Raw genomic sequence first — 20,274 nt, 5'->3', positions numbered from 1 at the left:
GTGGAGTCCCGTCTAGCGCAGTGCGCCTTTTGAGTTGTAAAGATTAATGAGAGAACGTCAGTGGTCCTGTGTGGCATGTACCAAAGTCGGAGGACAACTGAAGATTTTGCACTCATTTGGGATACATGTGTATTTGACGAGAGAGCACTTTTGAGTTTACTTACTGTCAGTTGGATACTTCAGCAGAGGAAGTTGTTACTATGGAGCGATTAGTCCTGTCCTGTGCCCATGGATCCTCAGACTCTGAGGAATCTGGTGTAGTATCTGGAGAACATAGTGGGACTGGGAGGTCTCTCTGTGTTTTGTCAAACCAGACAGAGGATTTCATTCCTCTTGAAGCTGATTGCACTGAATCCCAGAACCTTTCGGTAAGGAATTATTTTCAAAACTTGCTCATCTTGGTAGCGATTCAGTTTTCCTCTGAGAAGAAATGAATCTTCTTTATTGATTTTTTATAAAATGTCCTTTCAGGGAATGAATTAATATGTTGCATGTACATTGTATCTCCCTGGCAAGCCATCATTGTACCTTTTAGTTTTAATATCACGATGTGGAAATAGCGCATGACTTATATACTTAATCCCCTTCCCCTTTTTGAAAAAAAAAGAAGTACTCGAGCCCTCTTGCCCCCTCCCCCCCCCCCAAAAAAAATTTGGTTCTGGATCAGCCCTTGGAATGGGTTGATACAATTGTTACACTATGCATTGTATACCACTCACAGTGCCTTAGAAAGGTGAGAAAGGTAACTAAACTTTTTAACAGTACTATTTTTTTTTATTTGATTACATGTATTTAAATGTCAAAGTCCCATTGCCTATTTACAAGCTGTTTGAACAATTTTATCTGGAAACTGAAAGTAACAAAAGAAACAAAAAGTGGCACTTACGTGTAGGCCCTACTATTTCTGTTTTTGGTTTTTGGTCGTGACGCACATTGTTGAATTTGGTAAGGAGTTCAGGAAACCAGTTTGAAAGCTCTCTTGTTAGGTCTTACAGAATTACCTCAAGTATAATAGTAATGTAAGGAAGGCCCATGTCATACTCCAAAAGCCTAATCAATCATTCTTTTGTATGTGGATGTAAGGATTTCCCAGTAGGCTACCTTTTCCAAAAGATTGTGGTTTCTCTTTTTGGCCTGTGGTTTTATTTTATGCAATTTTACAAAATGTACATCTGTTTTTAACAAAAGAATTCCATTTCCTAAAAATTCTAAACTTAACTATGCCAATGCCTGAAGGGATCTTGCATAGAATAAGGACATGTCCCGGTATTTGACAATGAGCAGAACCTCTGTTTACCAGCTTAACTTGGATGAAAACCAGGCATCTGGGATAACCACAATTATTGAAAAGAGATGCTCCTTTTTTTGGGGGGGGGGGGGAGGGGGGTGGACACCCAATGGAACCAAATTGATCATTGCCCGTGGGAGTGAATCCCATCTCCCATCCCCTATTGTTTCTGTTAGGCTCAACCTGAAAGATAGAGGTCTGATGAATAGGGTGATCCTAAATAGCTGTTGGCAATGTGATAGATCCTTCTGACTGATCACAACCCCGGAGACTTGGAAATCTAATAGAAATCTGAAATCTGGGTCTTCTTTTTCTCCTCCACAGTTTGATTTTCAGATAAACTGTCTCATGCCACAGGACATAGATTATTCGCATTTCGTTTCTCTTACCGTGCACGTGGATTTGTTACATCAGCTTAGCCTTTATTTTTTGTATGAGTCATGTTTACAGACTTGTATTTCAAAAACGTAGTTCATTTCATGGATTTCTTTCATTCTATTTTCTCAAATTTTTAGAAAGGGTAGTTTTGCAGTTCACTGTGTAAAACATGTACCGGCACATCTACTGGTATAACCATAGTATGGCCACTTGACTAGTCGTTGTATCCACCCGTCCATTGTGGCCTGCAAATTCAGTGGCCATTGTGCGATGGCCAGTTTGTACCTGTGGTGACATGCCCCAATCATTTTAGGGTATCCATCTAACTACCCATCGAGACAAGCAGGTTCCTTGGCGATTTGGTCAACTTGTCCATCCAGGCCACTCTGGCCAACCTGACCATCAGGCCTGCAACTTTTCGTCGGATCCACTGATTTCCTCATTTTTAAGCTCTGGCAGGAGCAGGAGCTTCTACATGTCACTTGGTGGTCGATCGGTCGGATGGTCTGTCTGTCTGTCTGTCCCTGAAAATTGGCCAAAAGTACCTGTACGGTGTTCCATATGTGCCATTGGCGTCGCATTTTTAAGCTCAGGCAGGGATCATTTTGATCGATTTCATGCAAGACTTTCATTCAAAACTTCTGGCAACACAAAGCTTATTTTGCACTCGCACTTATTTACTTCTCATGAATGCCATTACAAATTGAAAAAACACTGTACAAAGTCTTGTGTGGTTTGACATTTCCTCGTTTTTTTTCTCTCTAAATTTCCAATTACATGTCTGTGACCATTTTAACTGCTGATCTCTCAATAACTGGCCACCAGTGGTTTACCACTTTGGCCAATCGGTTTCCAGGATCTTACATTGTATCAGAGAGCTACTGGGTTTGTAGCTCTATGATTGTACGTGCAGAACTTGACGACTATATTTCTCTCCTCACTTTGGTCGGTAAACTTTTCTTCAGTCATCCGTGTCTGCATGCTAAAATCAAATTTTACTGGGGTTCCTTTGTCCCTCTTTGTTAAACTTTAGACAAAAACTTGACTTCTTCACCGTTCACTGACATTTGAAAGTCAGACAGGGGGCATAAAATCTTTAGAGAACTTTTGACCCTCTGCAGCTGCGCTGAAGTTTTCAACTCGTCGCTCTAATCAACTGTATCCAAAACCCATTAAAATTGAACAAGGATTTGTCAGAGCATGACATATTGAAATGAAACGAAGCCTTCAAAATGATTGCCAATTCTGTTTTATATTCGTGTCATTGTGCATAGTACGTATCGATACTGACAGGGGTGAATTCACCAATGATTTCATATGAGAAATTGTGAAAGTCCCAAGTGGAGTTTTTAAATATTTTTATTAAAATTTCTGCACATACACTGGCTTCAAAGGGCTTGGAAAAAAATGTTGGCTTTTGGAAAAAAGGATGATCATACCGGTACAGTACAATGTATTTAAATACATTTCAACTTATATTCAGCTCAAGAGAAAAAAAAAGATGTAAGTCCGTATACATGTACATGTACATGGTAAATAGCTTCAGTGGGATGAAGAATGTTGAGAATTTGAAAGTCTCAGCTACTATTTATTTAAATCCTTGTCAACTTTTCTCTGCATTGCACAGCTCATTCATTTTTAAACTACATGTAAATATCAGACTCCAGTATCTCTGTACTCACTGCATTCTTATACACCCACCTTTACTGTGAAACATTCTCGACTGAAAAGGAGGTTAGACAAAATAAGCAACCGTAGGTCTTCCGTAAAGGTTAATTGTATCAAAAACTTTCACACTTCATTTGCGACACAAGCCTGACACAGGGCGCGACTGATGAGAAAATATACATGGATATTAATAGTAAACGATACTTGCGTTGTTTTACGTCATTACCAAAAAGTCATTACTCGGCACCGGGCAATTTGGCACTTGCTGGGGTTCGGTTACCAGGTTCTGTTGGCCGGTTCCCATCAGATTGCAGAGTTGTGATCCGTGTCGACCGTTCTAGTCTTGGCTTCAGTTGTGCAACTTCACAAGAAGGTGTTGTAATGAAATACTTGTCCAGGCAGCTCATAACTAAAATGGATCACGAGCGGACAGCAAACAAGCTTGGATTGTGTAAAACTGTAAATTTGTGGTAAACAGTGCTGATGGTTAAATTTGCTTTTTGTCCCAGTTTCAGATGGGAATGAAAAAAGTAGTTTGAGACAGTATTTGAAAAAGAAATCAACTTGAAATAGTTGCTGTTATTTGGACACCAGTGTTCAGTACTTGGTGTACACAGTTTAATATTTTAATATTTGCAGCCATGAAAATCCAATTCAGGGTCAATAATGTTGACCTCTCCTCCGTGCTGTACAGCAGACCTGTTTGCAAATCTTATCAAAATATTTGTTTGCTTAGCCTAAATTGCCTTTGTGGTGGAGTTTTATCAGTTGTTTTGGCCCTCAGCAGAAGATCAGCAATCGTCAGAAATGTCGCAGATGGTGGTGATTATGCCCTGTTTCTAGTTCAGGGTATACTTTGTGCTTGATAAAGACTAACTTGAATTGGCATTTAGAGTAATTTGTGGTTTCATTTTGGTTATCATTAACAGGCAAGTTATGGGGGATCGGCGAGTAGCAAAGGCACCGCATCGGAGATGTCAGTTGGGAGACCGTCCATACCTCAAAATCTTCCTCAGAGCCTGAGCTACCTGCAGCACCATCAACAGATGCAGCAACAGCAGCAACTCAAGCAACAACAACAGCAGATGATGCAGCAGCAACAGCAGCTGATGCAGCAGCAACAGCAACAGCATCACTTGCAGCAGCAGCAACAACAACAGCACCACTTGCAGCAGCAGCAACAACAACAGCACCATTTGCAGCAGCAACAGCAGCAACAGCACCACTTGCAGCAGCAACAGCAGCAACAACACCACCTGCAGCAGCAACAGGCTGACAGGCTAGCCGTAGCCGCTGCAGGTATGAGACCGCCGTTTAACCCAGCTAATCTGCGGTCTGGCACCGGACCCCCTTTGCCTGTTGGAACGAGCATGGCTGGCACCTCGGCTGCAGCCTCTTTCTTTGCAAGGTAAGCCTTTTTAAACTACATACATGATATTCCATTGAAGGCTACAAGTTTGTTATAAAACCAAAATAGGGGAAAGTTGTCAAATAAAACAAGCAATACTGTATTCATACACCGGTTTAACTTAGACAATATTCATAAGGTCGTTGATATCCGTGTCATTATTGCTCAAACTCAGTCCATTTCCTGTCTGGAAGTCTAAAAGTGAACACATTCACACATTAACCCTTTCCCAACTTTGACGTCAGAACATTTGCGCACACACCATTAGCTCCCCCTCCATCACCGTATTCTTGATGCGTATAACTGCTGACATTTAAGGGCGGGCATAACAGAAATAATCTGCGCATGGAGAATTTTCCATCTGCTTCGGCGGGCTGGTAATCCGCCGTGGCTTAGCTGCGACATCCTGGTCGTAATTACGCAAATCTGAGCTCCGGCTTGCTCAGCTCTCTCGTGCCTCCTGGGTTTCTTGTGGTAAATCCACTCCCCGAGCCCACAGGCATGGCTGCTATCTGGCCATGATCATTTGCCCGTCTGGCCAAGTTTGCATAATGCTGAGGCCATGACACCAGGTTGACTGAACACTGGTATATTTGTAGAAGGCCTAGACATCATCAACTCTAATTGTATTCTATAAAATGTTCTTACGTTTTTGGTTTATTTTTTAATCCTTTTGTAACTTTTGCCAGCCCTCTGTTAAAAATAATTTTTAATGAAACTCTGATAAAAATAATCAAAACAAATTTAATCGAATCTTTCATAATTTAGGGCTCTTGTCGCAGCAAAACAAGTACAACACTTTAAATATTTACAGAGTGCACATTTCTCATGCATGTATATGTTGCCTTCTAAATGATCTCCCTATTTCCTGACACATAGAAATATCTTTAAGAAAAATAAACTGTAATAATTAAGGGAAGGAATATCTGGCGTTAAAAATCCTGTTATTAGTTTCACATCTGTAGAAATCTGTGGAAAGTTATGACTGAGTAACTTTCAAGGATAAAATTAAGACCCTTTTTATTGCAAGGCAACATCACAGTCAAGAAATGGCAAAGTGTTTCCTGTTCTGAGCAAAATTTCCAATGACTGTACTTGTACAACTCCTTTAACAAACATCAAGAAGCCACCTTTTACCAGTTGGATTCTGTCATGCATTCTGACAGCCCATGGGGTGGTCTTGTTTGGATAGAAGCTCAGGAGACAGGAAGTCACCTCTGACAGATATATTCCTGGCGCTTCAAGTTCATATCCCTTGGCAGCCCTTCTCCTTTCTTATTCCTTCATAACTCTATGAGGTGCCACATCTTATGGATTGGATTTCCTACACCAAGGGACCCCTGTGAATTTTGCTTTTTACAGGTGTAAAAGTGACCCAAATAGAGTGGGGTAATTGCACAGGTACCACCGCCTCGGAAGGACAAATCAGACACTGTTCGGCTGATGGGAGGCTGTATTCTAGTCACGGTGTCGTTCCTTTGACTTCATCGCTTCATTTGGGTTGTATACTGACCTGCTAATGAAAGACTTTTCCAGCAGTTCTTATCATTCCTTCTCTGTTTTCTCCCGTTGGGAATACTGGCACTTGACCACAACCCCCATCTTTGGGTTTCAGAGCTCACAAAGCGTTAAAGCTAACTGACTCAGGAAGTGACCTCCGTGATGGTCAACAAAACTGAACTTGAGCTCTTAAATTTGGAATGGTCCAAGGAGGTGCTAAAATACCCAAGTGTGTCCGCATACCCGGGGTTTAATCATCATTAAAGTTTAACAACTGTTTTTAGATGACAAGTGTGTACCCATCAAACCATCTGACTTCGGGACCACAGTGGCCAAATATTTTCAGTGAACAAGTCTGTACAAGACAATGGCTTCTCATTGGAAGACGCTGACCCTACAAAAAAGTCAAGACACTTATTTGGGATAAAAAGTATCACATACAATTTTTGCAAAGGCAATGGCAGCATAAGTATTGTGGTCGAATACTTTCAATGAGCTAATCTCGTCACTTCAAAATCTGCTCAACGGGAAGAGAAAGACCCTCAAAACAAGACAAGACAGTTAACATTTGGAATTGGGAAAGATTTTTACTAAATACCGGCACTTCTTTATTCCTGGATAGGCATTGGCGGTATAACTTATATAAATGCTGCATTAATGAAATACTTTTTAATTACCGTAAGTGAAAAGTGTACAGTACATTTATGTGGAGTGAATAGATGCTTTTTGACACCAAAAAAGTAATATGAAATTTTTAATTTTCATGGGATGATTTTTTTTTTTATTAAAGGAAGTTTAATATCTTCAAATAAAATTAAGTTCTCAAGTTGCATCACTTTGCAGTCCATGCCTTTACTTAGGTTAACTTCCAATTTAAGTTTGAATTTTATGGTACAGTACATGTACATGTAGATGGGGAACATTTTAAAAGGGCACAAACTTGATGAGGTAAATTTGTCCCACATGCAATTTGCCTGAACCTAATCAGATGGCATTTCCCTCCACCGGGAGTTCAAGTTTGGGTGTGGAATTCCCTCGAGTAATCCAACAGAGGATCAACATCTGTAATCCCAGCGTCCTATCAAGCAAGACCAGGAGTAACTATTTTTGCCTACATCACGCTGACTTTGAGCAGCCCTATATCCCTGCCGTTTGGAGAGTATTTTTAGACTGTCAACTCAGACCTCTAGTTGGTAGACCAGACCTGTGCCTGTCTGGAGAACCTTACAAAAGACAGAATTACACAATTGACCAAGCCAAAGAGATAGTGAAATCATCCCTTCCATCAAGAGGTCTTCTCTACTGTCCCTCATGCATGCCTGGCTCCATGGCATGCCATTCTTAATGACTTGAATAGAGATCCCTGAAGTCTCAGAGATGAAAAGGGCAGCCGACACCTCCGCCCCTGCACATCAAGGATTCCTTTTGTTGGACCTTCTGTTTGATGATGGTGTCAGACACCGGCTTATTGTCTGGTTCTGTTGGGCCAGGATTTGTTTGTCACTTGAGAGGGATTTGTGATGAGGAATAAAAAAAAAATGGAAAAGGTCGCTGAGGCTTCATACATGTTCCTCTGTTGTTCAGTGGAAGATGAACACAATTGTGCTTGGAACTTTGAAGTTTTTGAGTTGTTTGGCGTAAACCTTAAACTTTTTTAAAAGGATCTGCTCATTTGGCCAAAATGTTTGTTCAGTTGTGTCTTCTGTTTGCACTTTTTTTGAGAATGTCTACTTTTCTGTGTTTTTTTTACACGAATGTCGGGTTTTGTCTTTGTGTCTGTCAGAGTGTTGTTTCTGGTAGTGGTACCAGTATCTTGTTCTATTATTAGCCTCTTTGCCTTATTTTCCATTCATTTCAGAAACTTGATCTTTGCTGTTTGTTCAAAACTTTTCTTGGATCTCCATCTTGTCAACCCACAAGATCTCTTGAATTTGTCCTGAAAAAAATCCAAGAGTATTTTTAAAATTGCATTAAAGGGAATATACAACATTTGCAAACATCGAAAAATAAAACTACCAAGTTTTTGCGAAATACCTTAATAGGATGTTGGTAAATGACAGTCTAAAGCATCCTGTAAAATTATGGCACCTGGTATACTGTCATTTTCAAGAAAAGTGGTATTTTTGTATCAATTTCCAACGCTGATCGGCCGATCAGCGTTGGAAACAACTGGCTTTTTTTTCAAATACTGGCCCCAATTGACAATTGCACTTGTTTGCAATCGATTACAAACCTATGAACGGGTACGAGCCAGCTAGACTGGTTCCCTGACCTTACAATTCCCCAATGTATGTAAACTGCTCTGTTTCTTCTTATATGGAGTCAGGGGACCAGACTACAGGAAAATGATCGTTTTTCTTGGTTTTTATAGCATTTTCGAACCCAAAACCTCCAAAAAGTCAGTGTAACTATATTTGCTTTATATTTCCAACCCCCCAATTCCATCCATTTCTGAAAATTACAGCAAAAGCCAATGATGTACATTCCCTTTAACTTGGGCAGATACTCCCAGAGATGTAACAAACCAGAGTGGGAGTTTTGGCTTGCTGCATAAATCAACATGCCCTGTCTGTTCATGGGTCCTTGCTGTCTGCTTGACCCCATTAGAGGTCAAGTGAGGTCACGCCCCTTGAGTGGGAACAGATTGATGAGAACAGTTAAGAGGAACATCTGAAAATGTAGAAGTATAAGCAGAAACAGTATTAAGTTACTGCTAAATTAAGTTTGCCTGCTATATGAAACATTAATTACATTTCATGGTAACAAATATTATGTTCCATTTTCAGGTACAGTGATTTCAAATTGCATAAATTTCTAATGTGAAGCCCTGGGGGACTCAACGGACTATATTTAACATTAGTAGCTGGCAGGATAATCTAATTTGTCTACAACTGGAGATGGGAAGTGTTAAATACATGAACATGTGTGGCTGCGGACATTTACCTTGGCCTGCGGAGATTTCTTGGGATGTGGTTGGGATCTTGATTTCGGTCTGGCCATGGTCTGGCCTAGTTTATTCAACCAACATTTGTTAACCATTACATTGGGATGCTCAAACCAATGCTCACAATCTCTTTTTGGTCAAGGACAGTCGTGAGTGGAATGACTTGCAAAGTCCTCGCAACATGGCATCACCAGCAACACTGAAAACAGGTCAGCTGCTGACATTCTTACTCCTTCCCGACTAGGGCTTCATTTAGATTAAACTGTTTGTGACAGGATGGGTGGGTAACAGTGTCTTCCATAACCCAGAACAAATATTGTTGATAACCAATTTAGAATTTTCTTCCAGGGCTGCCTGGACTATCCAAATTGCATCCCTAGGTTTTGAAAACAGCTGCTAGGGGAGTTAACGCAGAGCCCCAGGGTAAATTTGCCGCTCGTTTGCACTCCAAAGCAGCTTGAATGCCAGATTACTAGGGGCTTGTATCTTCTTGACCAACGGCAACACTCCATGGTCCTAGATCAGACACTCACCTTCATCAACACTGTGAAAAGACCAGAGGGCTTGTACGTGGTGCACCACGCAGACTAGTAAGCCCTCAGCACATTCCGGGCAGGCTGCAGCGGTTTTGATTGGCACAACACCGAAACTGGGCCATGCAAACAGATTCTTTTCTTGGGCAAATTGGACCAAATTAAGCAGTCAATCAGTTTAGCGTTGATTTTACGCTGCCGGCATTTACTCGGAGTAGGTTGGGACAGCCTCTTGCTACATGGAAGAAAATCGAGTTACTGGAAATGCTGCAATGCTTGTCCTGTTTCTCTGTTAGTGTTGGGGGGGGGAGCACCAGTCCCCAAAATACTTGTTTTCCGAGTTAATTGTAACATCACTCAAGCTCCTTTTAGACTCTTAAAAAATGGGAAGCACTGGATTATTACCGTGGGAATTCTAGGGACACAGATGTTTATCATTTAAATGAATTAATGGAAAGGAAATTAAATTAATCAAAGATGTAACATCCTTGCTGTCACAAATAATGAGAAGTGACGGACAATATGATGTCAATATTGAACAAAGTAAGTCATGTTTGGTTTAGAGTACTTCCACATGTCAAATTTCTTTTAACTACCACATGTTTTTAGTTTTACATTTATCTAGTATGAAAGAAGTGGAGCAAAGGGTACATTAATACCCGATGTTAGGCAGGAAGTTATATTTTCTCGTCAGGATGTCATATTTTCCAGTTATATTTAAAATTAACTTTTCAACTTATTTAGCAGTGCCAGAGTTCTGTCATTAGGCACGTGCATTGACCCTGATATTGGTTGTTGGAGCAGGCAATGAACTTGGAAAAGTGAACTTGGAAAAACTTTGAGAGATTAGAGATGCATGTAGAAAAACTTTGTTTAATTGGAAGTTGCCTGTGTTGGGTGCTTTCACACAGAGTTCACTCATAGCTTTGTCTTCCTGTACTCTGTAATAGAGTCAATTACAAATTGTCAGGACTTCAGAAGTCAAAGCATGCATCTGGTCACAAGTACCCTAACAGGGGATGCACAGGGATGCCTGTGCCGAAGTTCTTTTGTTTCGTCACTTGATTTGGCACTGGATGACCTGTGCTTGCATTGGGATGACTTGGATTACTTGATCACAACTCTTTGTACTGCGAAAGTATGTCAATGTGGGCATTTCATGCAATTTCTCCATCAAAACTCCCGTGCTCACACCCATTCCTCTCACATGAATAATTAAAACAAAAGAAATGATCACTGAAATGATCAGTGATTCGTTTTGCGTACTCAGCTGGAATTAGAACACTCTTTCTTTGGTGTAGTGCCAAGGAATCACTTCACACATATAAGTATCAAGAAGCCTACGCAAGTGTCCGGTTCTCAAGTGAAGCCAATAGACTGCCCTCTAGAGACCCTGATGAGAGATGTGGTTACATGGGTATTAGGTTACATGTATCTGTTTCTGAGGTTTACAACTTGGGGATTGTTTCTGGTTCTGTCTACAAGGGGATTGTTTTGGTTCTGGTAGTTTATTTCATATAAAAGACATTTAAGAAATATTGGACACTACTGTTTTATTCAATGAGATTTTATTAGGAAGCCACTTCTGTACGCTAGATAAAATGCTGGTTGTCTTAGGAAATCGCATGTATACAAACATACGTACGTGTACAGCTTCTACCCTGCATTGTAGTTTTCATGACACTTAAAATTGGCTCTGTGCACAAGTGCGCCCTCAATGGTAAGAAAGGGAGAGTTGTGGGAGACCACTCGGATGGAAATGTTTAATGTATTGCCGACAATACCTAACGCCCACGTGCAGATAATATGGATATGTGCACAATCAGAATGAAATGTCTTGTCTTGAAATGAACCAGTACGCACATGGTGGTCTTGCCCACTCAGCTCTCAAAAATTGTAAAAAGCACCCTCTCTTGTTTGTGCATGGAGCCCATAGCATGTGAAACTGAATCCAGCAAACAAATTGTCAATTGTAGAACTGTCAGAAATAATTGAATACCTAACATGTCCTCTTTTGCTCTCCGTCATAAATTCTGCCCGAGTCCTGTCCCATTACGAGCAGAGTTCAAAACTATTTTTCCAAGTGCATCCAATCCCTGCCAGATAATGCATGGCTCTCTTCACGTAGTTGGCGTTTTGATGAGTCCCTGTAGACCTCCTTGCCCCATCTACGCTCTGTGTGGTCTTTCTGGTTTGGAAGTGGCCACACAATGGGAGTGTAAACATAAGGGAATATCAGTGCCACTATGTAGCCATCCATCCATGCAGTCTGACACCAAATTGATCTCCTTAACTATGGATATTGTCAGTTCAGCGTGTTGGCTTGCTCTGCTGGCCCAGTGACAAACTTCAACAAACATATCCTCCTCATATTTCTTCTCTAGTGGTCTTTTCTTCATTGCATTTCTTCAATGTTGACTGATCACTGTTCGAACAACTGGTGAACACTGGGTCCACATCAGATATCTCGGTGTGGATGATTCTAGGCTCAGATATACATGTACCGTACTGTAAGATGGTTCAATGATGGGATAGGAAGGGTAAGGTGATGTGAACGTTGGATGTTGGATGGGCCATTGCTTACTTAATTTAAAGTCAAATGTTAAACAGAAATCTTTGTGCCATGTTATATACATAATATGAACATGTAGGGAATGAATAAAGTGTGGAATAATATGTTTAATGTTCATTTTCCTTTTGCAATCTCATTCAGAATGTCAGGGAAAGTCACCGCTATAGTGGTGGTCTCTAGCTATAATATTTCTATAATTATCAGAATTCATAACAACTTTGCGTTATCGTACATTCATTCAAAGCACATGTAAATGCCTGTAGAACACATCAGAATTTGCAGTTCACAGTAGGCCTATACCATTGACCTAAAAAAAGAAGGAAAAAACACTTTTCGAGTTTACATAGTGAGTATTCTTGCTCGACTTCTTTTTTGTCAACCTGCCCAACTTGTAACCTTTCCCTCTTGCCCCAGGCCAACGATAACCCCAAAACAAGTCCAGCAAGTCTTCCGGAATCCAAGAGGCTTAGCTTGGCCTGCCTCTGAGATACCTGAGCAGGCAGGATACAGATCAGATGTTAGCAGCAAGTAATCTCAATGCTTCAGGCAGGGTTTTCTCTGGGAATCTTGATGATACTGTCTCCAGTTTGTGTTAGATATGTCAGTCTGTATCAGAGATTTGCATCCTTACCGAGAAACAAATCAAAAGTGATCAAGTGATAAGGAAACTGGGAAAGCTGTTACTGAGTTTGTTGCTTGATTGTTTTTACTATCTTATTTCCAAAGACTGGAACTAGAGATCAGAGGATTAATAGAGAAAATCACACCAAGTTTAGATTGAAATGCGTTGTGACAGATTCATTCCAATGGAAAGTCGTGTGATACCGGTAACTTGATCTATTCACTTACATGTACATGTACATGAATTTCAATTTCAGTTGTCTTTTCTCTAGTGCCAGTTTCAGTTGGCTGGAGTGAATTTCACTCGGAAGGATATATTTTCACTCATTGGAAACAAAGTATCCCAACTCCTTTATTTTTCAACCAAAGATTCACTGGACAAGATTTTTGACTCAGTTTTATATTCTGTTGAGGCCTTGTGAGTATTTGCAGTAGGGAAGTGTGCAGAATTCATATTTAACTTTACTTTGTGGAGAACTTTACTTTGTGGAAAATTTAACAAAGGTGTAATGCCATGTTACAAGCTTCACAAAGAATTTAACTTGAACTGTCAAAACGTTTATTATCAGATTTTAAACCAGTTCATCTTAGTATTTATTTCTCAACTTAGTAGATTACTCTCTTTACAGAAATTTGACATTTAGGAACTTTAGATGAGACCGTTGAAAATGAAATAAGTTTGGTACCGGTAAGTCTGAGACATTTCTATTAAAGAAATGAAAACATTAATAGCAGACAAATTTATAGAATTTCAACTGAGAAATTTTCTGATGTGAATCACCATGCTTCAGCATTTTTAACATTTCATCATACATGTGGCAAATGTATCATTATGCTTGTTTACATGTATACACAAAAAAAACAGGCACAAAGTGTACGCGTGGAGTTAATTGGCCCAATGGCTCGCGAGGCATTCGTTTGTGATTTTCCAGGACAACTCATCCTTGACAATAACCTTGTCAAATTACCGAGTAGGAATGAATGCACAAGATCACCTGCTGACTTTAAAGACACAAGACGAAGCTGAGATTTCAACAGGTTTCGTCAGTCCTTTTTGTCATCACTTGGTAATATTCTGGCCAACTACGTACGCATGACTCACGGATGGAAGGATGACGGGCTAAAGCTTTGTTAACACGTCGCTGCGCGGTAATGCGCGCATGTTGAGAGCTTCAATACACTCGGCCTGTCTTGTTTTTGTTGGAAAGATAACGGGACATGCCATTTTGGGAATGAGTTTAGGGCAATCGGGGGCCGGACCAGCTTAGAAGAGCTGTGAGAAAGGTGGGAGGCTTTTGTCATCACTGTCACTGGTCAAATGAAGAGTATTAGAGTGGAAAATGTTAGGGAGTGTGTGCACGTCTGCTTGTTTTTGAATAATTTGCTTAATATTTAGTTTCATTGTTATCTATTGATGAAACTTGTTAACTTGCTGGGCACCTTTAAAAAACAGTGTTCCACTGAAAGGTTTCCCCAGGACAAACAAGAAATAAACATAAGGTTTGAGATTATCAGAAATAAACAGAAAAATTTCAACCCATTTTATTGATATTTGCATGTACCGTAATTTGTAGAAAAGCATCAGGTTTTTCTCATTCCTTAAAAGCTGCTTGCACAGTGTATTATGAAGTCAGAATTGAGTGAATTGCGTGGGCGTCGGAATTACTTGTGCAGTGGAAGATACCGGTAGTTTACATGTACAATGTAGTATTGTTCCTGATTTATGAGTAAACTTGTCTTGAAGAAATGAGAATGATGTCTTCCATCTAGGTCATGACCTGGTCAGTTTAGGGGTCACGAAAGGTCAAGTCCACCACAAGTCATTCCAGCCGGGGCTTAAATTGATTGTGATTTATTCCAGTAAGAGGGATTTGATTATTTATCCCCGGCAATTTGGGGAGACATTTGCGGCATTACTCCACCACTCAATAGTCATTGGTCCGGCAGAAGTTTCTGCAATAACTTTCCCCTCCCCTGGGGATGTTTGATGTAAGCTCCAGATCCTGGAACCTGAGTTTACAGATTTGTCTCATCAGAGTCTGAGTAATAGCCTACGAGCTCTTGCCTGGATGAATTATGGTATGGGCTAGTGACGAGTGACAAACCATAACATCCATCCTTTTACCAATATTAAACAAGGCTGTGCAGGTTGGTTACCAGTGCAGTCTTGGTTACTGATGCAGGTTACCAGTGTGAAATCGGCCAATCACCCATACTTCATCAAAACTGTAGCCTCTTGCTGTAACAGACTTGTATGTCCGACCAATGCACTTTTTCAAACAAAAACAATTGTTTCTCCGGTTGTCGAGACAAGAGCATTTTTTTCTTTCTGTTTTTCCCTCTGTCGGTCCTGGCAGTTAAATTGATGATTGGCCCCCTTCAACCACAGTTGGATAATTACTGTCAGATTGTCGTTGCCGCTTGGTTGGTTCCCATCCTGCCAGACAAGGGGTAGGAGGAGACTGGTAGCAACTTAGCCCGGCGGATTTAGTCAGCGCCAGTCTGCTTACGGCGCAAACAGCAGGAGGAAAAATGCGGCAGAGGAGCTTCAAAGTCCTGATTGATGCATTCTAAATCCTGCTTGCCTGCCGCTGTCTGTGGGTGCAGTTGGCGCAAGCTGAGAATGTTGGAGCACTCAGAGAATGTCTCTGCCAAAACTGAAGTTCATTTGCCTTTACATTTAGAGGAAGCTAAACTAAAATTCAAAATGTTGCACGTAGGATTTGAAAAATAGTTAGACAGTGGACAAAATGTGTATTGAATCGTTTCTGTGTTCGAGTCCGATGTCTTTCCATTTTGAGCAAAGCTACATGTGTAACCAAAGTGATAGCTTTGATGGCTGCAGGAAAAATTAATGGGGACGAATTCTTAGTTATGGATGCCTCGGTAATGTGTGTTTGTGCAATGATAGACTACTGGGGCGTGCTCAGGAATATATCACTCCCTGTTTGGATTAATCAACTTGAGATATGTGTGCCTGCGCATAATTGAGTTTAGGGGGTAGAAATAACCCATCTTTTTTAGACATGATTTAATTTTTCATTTCTTGTGTTTATTGGAGTGGGGTTTTCTAGACTTGTTGGCTACAGGGGGATTAGTCACATCTTTGCTGCTGGTAGGTCAAGCTAGTATCCAGAGTTTCTGTTTGGATTTCTAATTAGGAAGTTGCGCTGGAATCAGTAAGTCATGATTGACATCAGAAAGTATAGTTGATGAATTAAAATTGTAACAGATGGTTAAAGTGTAATGCAGTGAATACAAAAATTTGACATTCAGTCATTCCAAATATAAGCTTCTGGCTTTCTTCCATAGGAAAAAAATCTAAAAGCATGGCACATTTGAATTGCCAAGTTTCGTTTATTTGTCATTTAACCTAAAATAACAGGTGATGTACATATGCCTGTATGTTGGAACTACCGGTTCATGTATCAAGTATTTGACTCAGTTTAATCATGCTTAAAATGTTGGTTAAAACAGTGTACAATTCCAACCGATGTAAAGGCAGAACGTGGACTCTTGTCCAACAGGCTTGACGATTACTTGACAAGTGTCAGTAAAAGGCAGGTGTAAGGTTAAGCTCTGTTACAAAACTGATCCATGCGGCCAGTGAACTCCGAAGTCTAATGGGAATCAGAATGAAATTAAGAAACTCCTCCCAAGTTGGGACGGCTAATTTGGAAACAGTGGGCCTTTTGAAGCACTTGCTGATGAAGATAGTGCAGTGACATGCTCAGAGGACCCAATGTGCGAGCCATTCCGTGGGGAGTTTCATGGAGAGCTTTTTTTTTTTAACTGTGTCCGAGTTTGCAAGGACCTGAATGCATGTGCCCCAATAAGAACCTCACCACGTGAGGCATATTTATTAGGATGTAGGTAGCATGAGGATCTGCATTCTTCTTGTTGGAATTTAACACTCTTATGCACAATTTGATGATTGTTTAAAGGGATACAACTTCCTGGAAATGCCCAGTTGGGCTACAAAATGCATTCTAAATGAAACGATATTAATTGAAAAGAACATTTAAAAGTAGAATACATGTCCACACAACTGTCCGTTAAGAATTGGTCGTTTGTGTGTTATTCTTGTGAGAACGAATTTCGGGGTCAAAAATTTATTTGACTCTCAAAAATCGAGCTGTTTGGGTGATTCCACTGGCACACGTTTCTTTCAGTTCATCCCATGCTGCAGATGTGCGGGAAACAACATGTGTGTATTGGTGCTGTGTGCACTTGTAGTTGTAGGACATGTACATAATTAATCGGTACCATAATTTGAATCGTCTGACGTCATGGTCTTTATGGACACAGAAGATTTATATTTTAGGTTGCAAATACGTACATGCAATTTGCATGCCAGTATGCCACAAAATGTCTGCCACGTTAGAAGTAAACGATTAGGTGTTTTTGGTTCTTTTCAGGAACAGTGCGACATTAGGTTAGTTTCCTTTCAACCAGACTTTTGAAATAGGATAAGTAAACAATCTTGGATATAAATATTTCAGCGATTTACGGATGATGTGCCCCTTTAACAAGAAGTGCCCTCTGTTGTTGATACTCAGAAAGTGGTTTGTAGAATTCAGTCTTATCATTCCATTGCAGTTCTTAAGACTCCAGACTGTCAGGAAATTGGGATAGAATCCAGAGAGAGTGCATGTACTAAAATATCATGGAAAGGAGTTTTTAACATTGAGGCTGTTATTAACAAGGACGTACCAATGATCTTGCCAATGATCAGATTCATATTGGTTGAAAGTAATTAGTTCTTGGTACCCTGTATGTGGATGGTACCCACGCTGCAATCCATACAAAGCATGTGCCAATGTGAGGCTGTGACCGAATTACTTGGCTGACTTCAAATAACACACGGTTCTATATGAAGTGTCTGCAGCCGCTACGATTGGCATGTGTGTGTAATTTCTAGCCGTAGCCAAATAATTCAGACGCTACCTGAGTTTGTCATCAATCTTTGTCCACCAGACTATCTCAAAACAAACTGATGAAATGGGGCGAGAAATCCAGATGTTTTCAGCTTCCCAGAGAAAAAGAAGTCAAGTTTCTTAATTAAAGATTTTAGCTCTCCGAGTTTTATGTCTAGTGCCCTGTCCCCTGATTAATGAATGTGTGATTGAGAATGACAGGTGTGCAGGTACTGAACTCATCACACCCTGTACCCCTTGCGCATATAAGTCATCACTGACCATACATCAAACCATTGCTTGGAGAAGCGAAACTGATGCTTTGTTTCTCCACTCTTTCTTTGTTTTTGGTTTTTTTTCTCTCCTCAATCCCTGGTGATTGAGAGTTCACCCTGGTTGTACTTTTCTGGTCCACATTTGTGATATCGTTTGGTGATGAGAAACTCAGAGCATACATGTACAAGTCATTAATGTTACCAATGATTGATGAATGTGTCTAGTTGTTTGTCATACTAATGGTGTGTATTGGTGTGTTTCGGATTCTGAAGAAACAAAGTTCAGACAATCTTTCATCAAAACCAAATTTAATTCCAGTAAGCAGACTGACACAAATGTTCTTGGAGTGCAGAGTGAATATAACAAAACTGAACAAGTGTCTGTCAGCTTAACTGAAAAGTTGCCTTCATTTGACATATTTCTCAGTTTTGTAATGTTATGTTGTTACAACTGACAAACTCTTCATTTTTTATTAGTGCATACCCGAAACATTTGAGTGAGACCATCTGGGATTTCCAAGTTTTCAAATCAATGCATTGTGGGTAGGGCATTAGCTATGAAAACAAGTCGGACCGTTGGTGTGTTATTGCACTCAATGTACTCAGTAACTGGGCTGACAGGAAGGAAATTTCAAACACGTTGTCCAAACCTCCGTGACAAGGATCGATTTCAACTTGCAAGAGTAAATAAGAAGAGAATAACACGTTGTCCAAGAAATTAGGACACATCCGTTATCGGAAAAAGTGGGACAATTTAGTCACCTCTGATTGATCAGAGGAGGTCTGCATGTGCTTCAGTCAGCTCGGCTCAATAGGTCACCGTTGCTCACTATGAGGACCATGCAGAAATCATCGGCCATGTACGATGATTTGCTGTGGACAGTAGAGCCTGATGATATTATTGGGTCTGTCATCTCCACGTCAACCCTGGAGAGCAATTCCTCAGGTTTAATTCTCGTCTATCGATAGCTCCGAATCTGGGTCCATTGTTTGTTTTACGAACAAGCTTGATTTGTGGGTTTGGTGAGATAATGCAGTTCTACGGAGGCAGATAAATGACATCTAAACCCTCCTCTATCATTTCTACCCCTGATCACACCTCAGCATCCCCCCCCCCCCCCCATTTCTGGCATTTGCTTGCAATGTCATCTTGTATGATTTGCAATTTGAAATAATTGAAGGATCGTTATAATATAACTTTCATAAATTATGAAACATTTCCGTGTAAGCTATTGAGAAGTGGTTGGTAATGTCCTCTGATATCACTCATGCATCTGACAAAGTGTGACCTCAATGAGTTCACAAGGATAGGTTTGTTTTATCGTCAAGTCTTTCTGCTAATTTGACAGTGTGTGCTTATGTCAGTGGACCTACCGTCCTCTTCTTTGCACTCTTGTCCACCCCCCCCCCCCCTCTCCTCTCCTTTGCTTCCCGCGAGGCAGCCTGTCCATTACGCCAGTGCAATTCTGCTTGGCTGATTCTCTCTGCTCACGCTCTGTTGCGTCCCATCATCTCTTGAGAGAGATTCCATTAACGAGGAAAAAAAAAAGCATTATGATTGAAAGCCAAATTATAGTGCTAATGATAGTGCTTCACTGAAAAACAAACTGCTAGGGAAAAAAACTGAGCTGAATTGCGTAGGGGTTTGGGAATGAGTTGCCACCTGCAAGAATGCAATGACCCTTTATTACATCGCCACTTTACATGTATCTGAGAAGTTGTCATTAACTCAAACTTGTCTAGAGCGAGCTTGTAAGAATTCATTTTACCCAACTGACACTCTGAAAAGTTCAGGCACATGTATTATTATTTTATTAATGATACCGTAGGCTGAAAATTCCATGTTTAATTTTGGATGTATGTGGATTGCAAACAAAAGCCCACTTTTTAAAAAATTAGCGTGCTGAGGGCAAATTCCCTGGGCATATTTGCTAGGATGTAACCTCAATCCTGCAAAATCCTCCAACTGCCTCCATGTAAAAATAGCATACAGCCTCAATCCTGCAAAACACTCCTCTATTTCTTAAATGTGGTCCTTGGAGGGGTGACTTCTGCCTCAATCCTGCAAAATCCTCCAACTGCCTCCATGTAAAAATAGCATACAGCCTCAATCCTGCAAAATCCTCCGTTATTTCTTGAATGTGGTCCTTGGAGGGGTGACCACTGCCTCA

At 40.5% G+C, this 20,274-nt stretch overlaps 1 protein-coding gene across 5 annotated transcripts in view; it reads left to right on the top strand.

Moving 5' to 3' along the window:
• Nucleotides 1-20,274, top strand: part of LOC119745861 — an 85,559-nt gene that overhangs the window by 20,884 nt on the left and 44,401 nt on the right. For all 5 annotated transcript variants that reach the window (XM_038222500.1, XM_038222499.1, XM_038222497.1 and 2 more), the window contains exon 2: nt 4,264-4,742. In XM_038222500.1, the coding sequence (XP_038078428.1) occupies nt 4,264-4,742 (479 nt within the window). The remainder of the gene's footprint in view (nt 1-4,263; nt 4,743-20,274) is intronic.

This window comes from Patiria miniata, unplaced genomic scaffold (genome assembly GCF_015706575.1).
Source record: "Patiria miniata isolate m_02_andy unplaced genomic scaffold, ASM1570657v1 HiC_scaffold_7, whole genome shotgun sequence".
Lineage (NCBI taxonomy): Eukaryota > Metazoa > Echinodermata > Asteroidea > Valvatida > Asterinidae > Patiria > Patiria miniata.
This window is presented reverse-complemented; position numbering and strand designations above follow the sequence as displayed.